At 41.2% G+C, this 3791-nt stretch overlaps 1 protein-coding gene across 1 annotated transcript; it reads left to right on the top strand.

The window, feature by feature from the left end:
• Nucleotides 1–366: 366 nt before the first annotated feature.
• On the top strand, nt 367–2640 carry LOC148849392 (Tetratricopeptide repeat (TPR)-like superfamily protein). The gene has a single exon (XM_088949929.1). It carries the CDS (start codon nt 472–474, stop codon nt 2398–2400), a length of 1929 nt encoding a protein of 642 aa, XP_088806055.1. The 5' UTR covers nt 367–471; the 3' UTR covers nt 2401–2640.
• The last annotated feature ends 1151 nt before the right edge of the window (nt 2641–3791 follow it).

The raw sequence follows: 3791 nt of genomic DNA, 5'->3' as shown, positions 1-3791 counted from the left end.
GCTTTGATATTAATTATTCCTATGTAAAATAAATAAATTTTCAAATAATTTATTTACCTAAATAAATAATACCTTCCTAAGATTTGGGCAAATAATTTTTCTGTTCACATGGAAAATTATTAATGCATGATGGAACATTCAATAATAATTGTTTTATAGATAAAATGGTCATTATATAAAAAAAATACTGATAAAATAAGTGCAGTATTCAAATAAGTATTTCTCATTTCTTAAGAAACATTTCTCCGGATAGGTGCATTTACCCGGATAGAAACGAACGAGGGTGTGATGCAAAGGCCCAGGCCCGCAAACAAAGGCCTAGGCCCGGCCCAGGCAAATGCGTGTATATAAGTATATTCTGTTCGTCTTCGGCGGACGAGGGTGATGGAAATGGAAATGGAAAATGTGATCAGGGGAACTTCCTCTCTCACGTAATGAAACGACTGCTATGGCAATGGTTTGGAAAGGGGAATGAGCTGCACTGAACAACTCTTCTTCTCCGCATTGAGAGATTGCAGAGCCCTTAAAACCCTCAAACAACTCCACGCCTATGCGTCTAAAACCGGACTTGATAATGACCCCTTCATCGCCGGAAAGTTTATCCTCCTGTCTGCCGTTTCCATCGCCAATGCTCTTGACTACGCTCGCCGTCTCTTGCTCCACTTCCCCTCTCCGGACGTTTTCATGTATAACACCCTTGTCCGAGGACTCTCTGAATGCGAAACCTCTCAACAGTCCCTTCTTACCTACATTGAAATGCGTAGGAGATCGACACCCACCCCTGATAGCTTTACCTTTGCTTTCAGTCTTAAAGCCGCTGCCAATTACAGGTCCCTTTCTTCAGGAACTCAACTTCATTGTCAAGCCCTCATTCATGGCCTCGACACCCATCTCTTCGTTCGAACGACTCTCGTTAGCATGTACGCCGAATGCGGGTGCATCGTCTCAGCGAGGAAGGCGTTTGACGATTTGCCCCAACCAAATGTTGTAGCTTGGAATGCAATTGTCACTGCCTGTTTCAGGTGCGGCGACATCACGGGCGCGAAGCTTATGTTTAAGAGGATGCCTTTCCGAAATTTGACATCTTGGAATGTCATGCTTGCTGGGTACACGAAAGCCGGAGAGCTGGAGCTCGCGAGAAGAACATTTGCTGAGATGCCTATGAAAGACCAGGTCTCCTGGAGTACCATGATTGTTGGGTTTGCTCATAATGGTTGTTTTGATGAAGCTTTTGGCTTTTTCCGTGAGTTGCAGCGAGTTGGGATTAGACCCAACGAGGTGAGCTTGACCGGGGTTCTCTCTGCGTGTGCACAGTCGGGTGCATTCGAATTTGGGAAAATCTTGCATGGCTACTTAGAGAAAGCGGGTTTTATTGAAATCGTTTCTGTTAGTAATGCTCTCCTCGACACCTACACAAAATGTGGGAATGTTGATATGGCTCGCTTGGTCTTTGATCGGATGATGGAAAAGAATATAATTTCTTGGACTTCAATGATGGCAGGGTTTGCAATGCATGGTTACGGAGAGGAAGCGATAAAATATTTCCACGAGATGGAGAAGTCCGGAACGAGACCTGATGGAATTACTTTCATTTTGATCCTGTATGCTTGCAGTCATGCCGGATTGATCTTACAGGGATGCGAGTATTTCAACAAAATGATTGAGAAATATGAGATGGAGCCATCAATCGAGCATTATGGTTGTATGGTCGATCTGTATGGCAGGGCGGGACTGTTGAGCAAGGCTTACGATTTCATAACTAGAATGCCAATTGAGCCAAACGCCGTTATTTGGCGGACTCTTCTTGGGGCGTGTAGTATTCATGGGAATGTCAAATTAGCAGAGAAAGTGAAACAACGCCTCTCGGCGCTCGACCCTGACAATTCTAGCGACCATATTCTGTTGTCGAACATTTATGCTGTGGCTGGGAAATGGAAGGATGTTGCCGCAGTGAGGAGATCAATGACTGATCGGAAGATTAAGAAGACACCAGGTTGGAGCATGATTCAGGTTCACAAGGCCATGTACAGTTTTGTGGTGGGAGAAGGACCGGCCGGAGTTACAGTGGAGGCTTATCAGAAGCTTGGGGAGATGATGTTGAGACTTAAGGTTGAAGGAGGTTACATGCCGGAGGTCAGGGGCGTTCTGCATGATATAGAAGAGGAAGAAAAAGAAGATGCAATCTCTAGGCACAGCGAGAAGCTTGCATTAGCATTTGGGATGTCAAGATTGAGTGGGGAAAGCGTCATCAGAATTGTCAAGAATTTGAGGGTTTGCAGGGACTGTCACACCGTGATGAAGCTTGTATCAAAGGTGTACAGGCGAGAGATTGTGGTGAGAGATCGAAGTAGGTTTCATTGTTTCAAGGATGGGGCTTGTTCGTGCAGAGATTACTGGTAACTTGGTTAGATTAGATACCATTTGCAGACCTGATTGGGCCAATCCAGCCCAAAAAGATTGTTCAATCAGGTTCTTAAAGGCTAGGAAGCCTAGGATAAGAAATTGCACCAAAATGGTGAGACTTCGAGAGAAAATAAAACTAGGACTACCCTTTGTTCAACAAAGTCAAAAGGATGATAGATTTCCCTTGTATTCTTTCTGAATTCATTTTCTCAGTATATGACAATTTTTGGACAAAAATCACTTTTTCTTAATTTTACAAGTTACACATTATAAAATAAATGAGACATACAACAATTATATCTATAATTATTTATTATGTTTTTATGCTTTTATGGGCTTCTATGTTTAAAATATTTAATCTACATTGAAATTAGTTTATAGGTTACTTAATTTCCATAATGCAATTTTTTTATACTTAAACTATACGGAATGATATATTATAACTTAGGGACTGTTAAATAATAGCTGAAGTGGCTGAACTGAAAGACTTAAGCTGCATTTGGCATTCCTTATTTTAAGTACTTATCTCCTTTTTCAGTTAAAAACTCACTGTTTATAGGGGTCAGTAGTTGAAATCGCTTATAATTTAACTTTAAAAAATAATGGAAAAGAAAGAAATAGCTTAGAATTTGTATTTTTCATTTTTGGCTTTTGTTCAATTATAATGCCAAAAAGACATGATAGGGGAAAAACTTAATCAACAGACATCATAAAAGTACTAATCAATTAGGTAGGTAGGTTTTCATCAAAACTCATGGGGTTGTGATTGGTCAAAACCCTTATAGTATCATGTCTTTATGGCATCATACATATCACTTAAGGTGGATTTTGGTCAAAACCTTTCCAATATCATCTCTCTTTGGCATCATAGATTTTCCTTACAAAGCCAACTCTGAATTATGGCGCTAACCGACTCAGTAGCATCATCAAACAGAATCAATACTACCGATCTCTGGCGGGTTGTGAGCCATTCCAGATGCAGAACATTGCTTTTAATGCTTATAAATACATACATGTGGCCCAAATTTTCTACATGATCAGTTGTCAGGTCGCCTTCCCATTCCTAGAAGCTTGGAACATATGCTCCACTTTGCTCTTTATGCCATGTTCTACACCACCAGTCTTAGGGATGATAGTGGGCCGGGGCAGGTCGCCCTGAGCCACGTCTTCATAGAAATAGGATTATCAGAGTAATTTGAGCTTTAAACTGTTTTCACATCTGAGTTCACATCTCCACCCCACAAGGGGCCCACTGTGTATTGGAAACATCTCTCGATAACGATATCATCAGTTCTGATATTATCATCAGGAAATATTCTTAATACATGGCAGAATGTGATGTGGGACATTGTGGGGCGGAGATGTAAACTCTTCACATCTGGGAGATA

The sequence above is a fragment of the Nelumbo lutea genome, chromosome 6 (assembly GCF_056320005.1).
Source record: "Nelumbo lutea isolate HS-2025 chromosome 6, American lotus-T2T, whole genome shotgun sequence".
Classification (NCBI taxonomy): domain Eukaryota; kingdom Viridiplantae; phylum Streptophyta; class Magnoliopsida; order Proteales; family Nelumbonaceae; genus Nelumbo; species Nelumbo lutea.
This window is presented reverse-complemented; position numbering and strand designations above follow the sequence as displayed.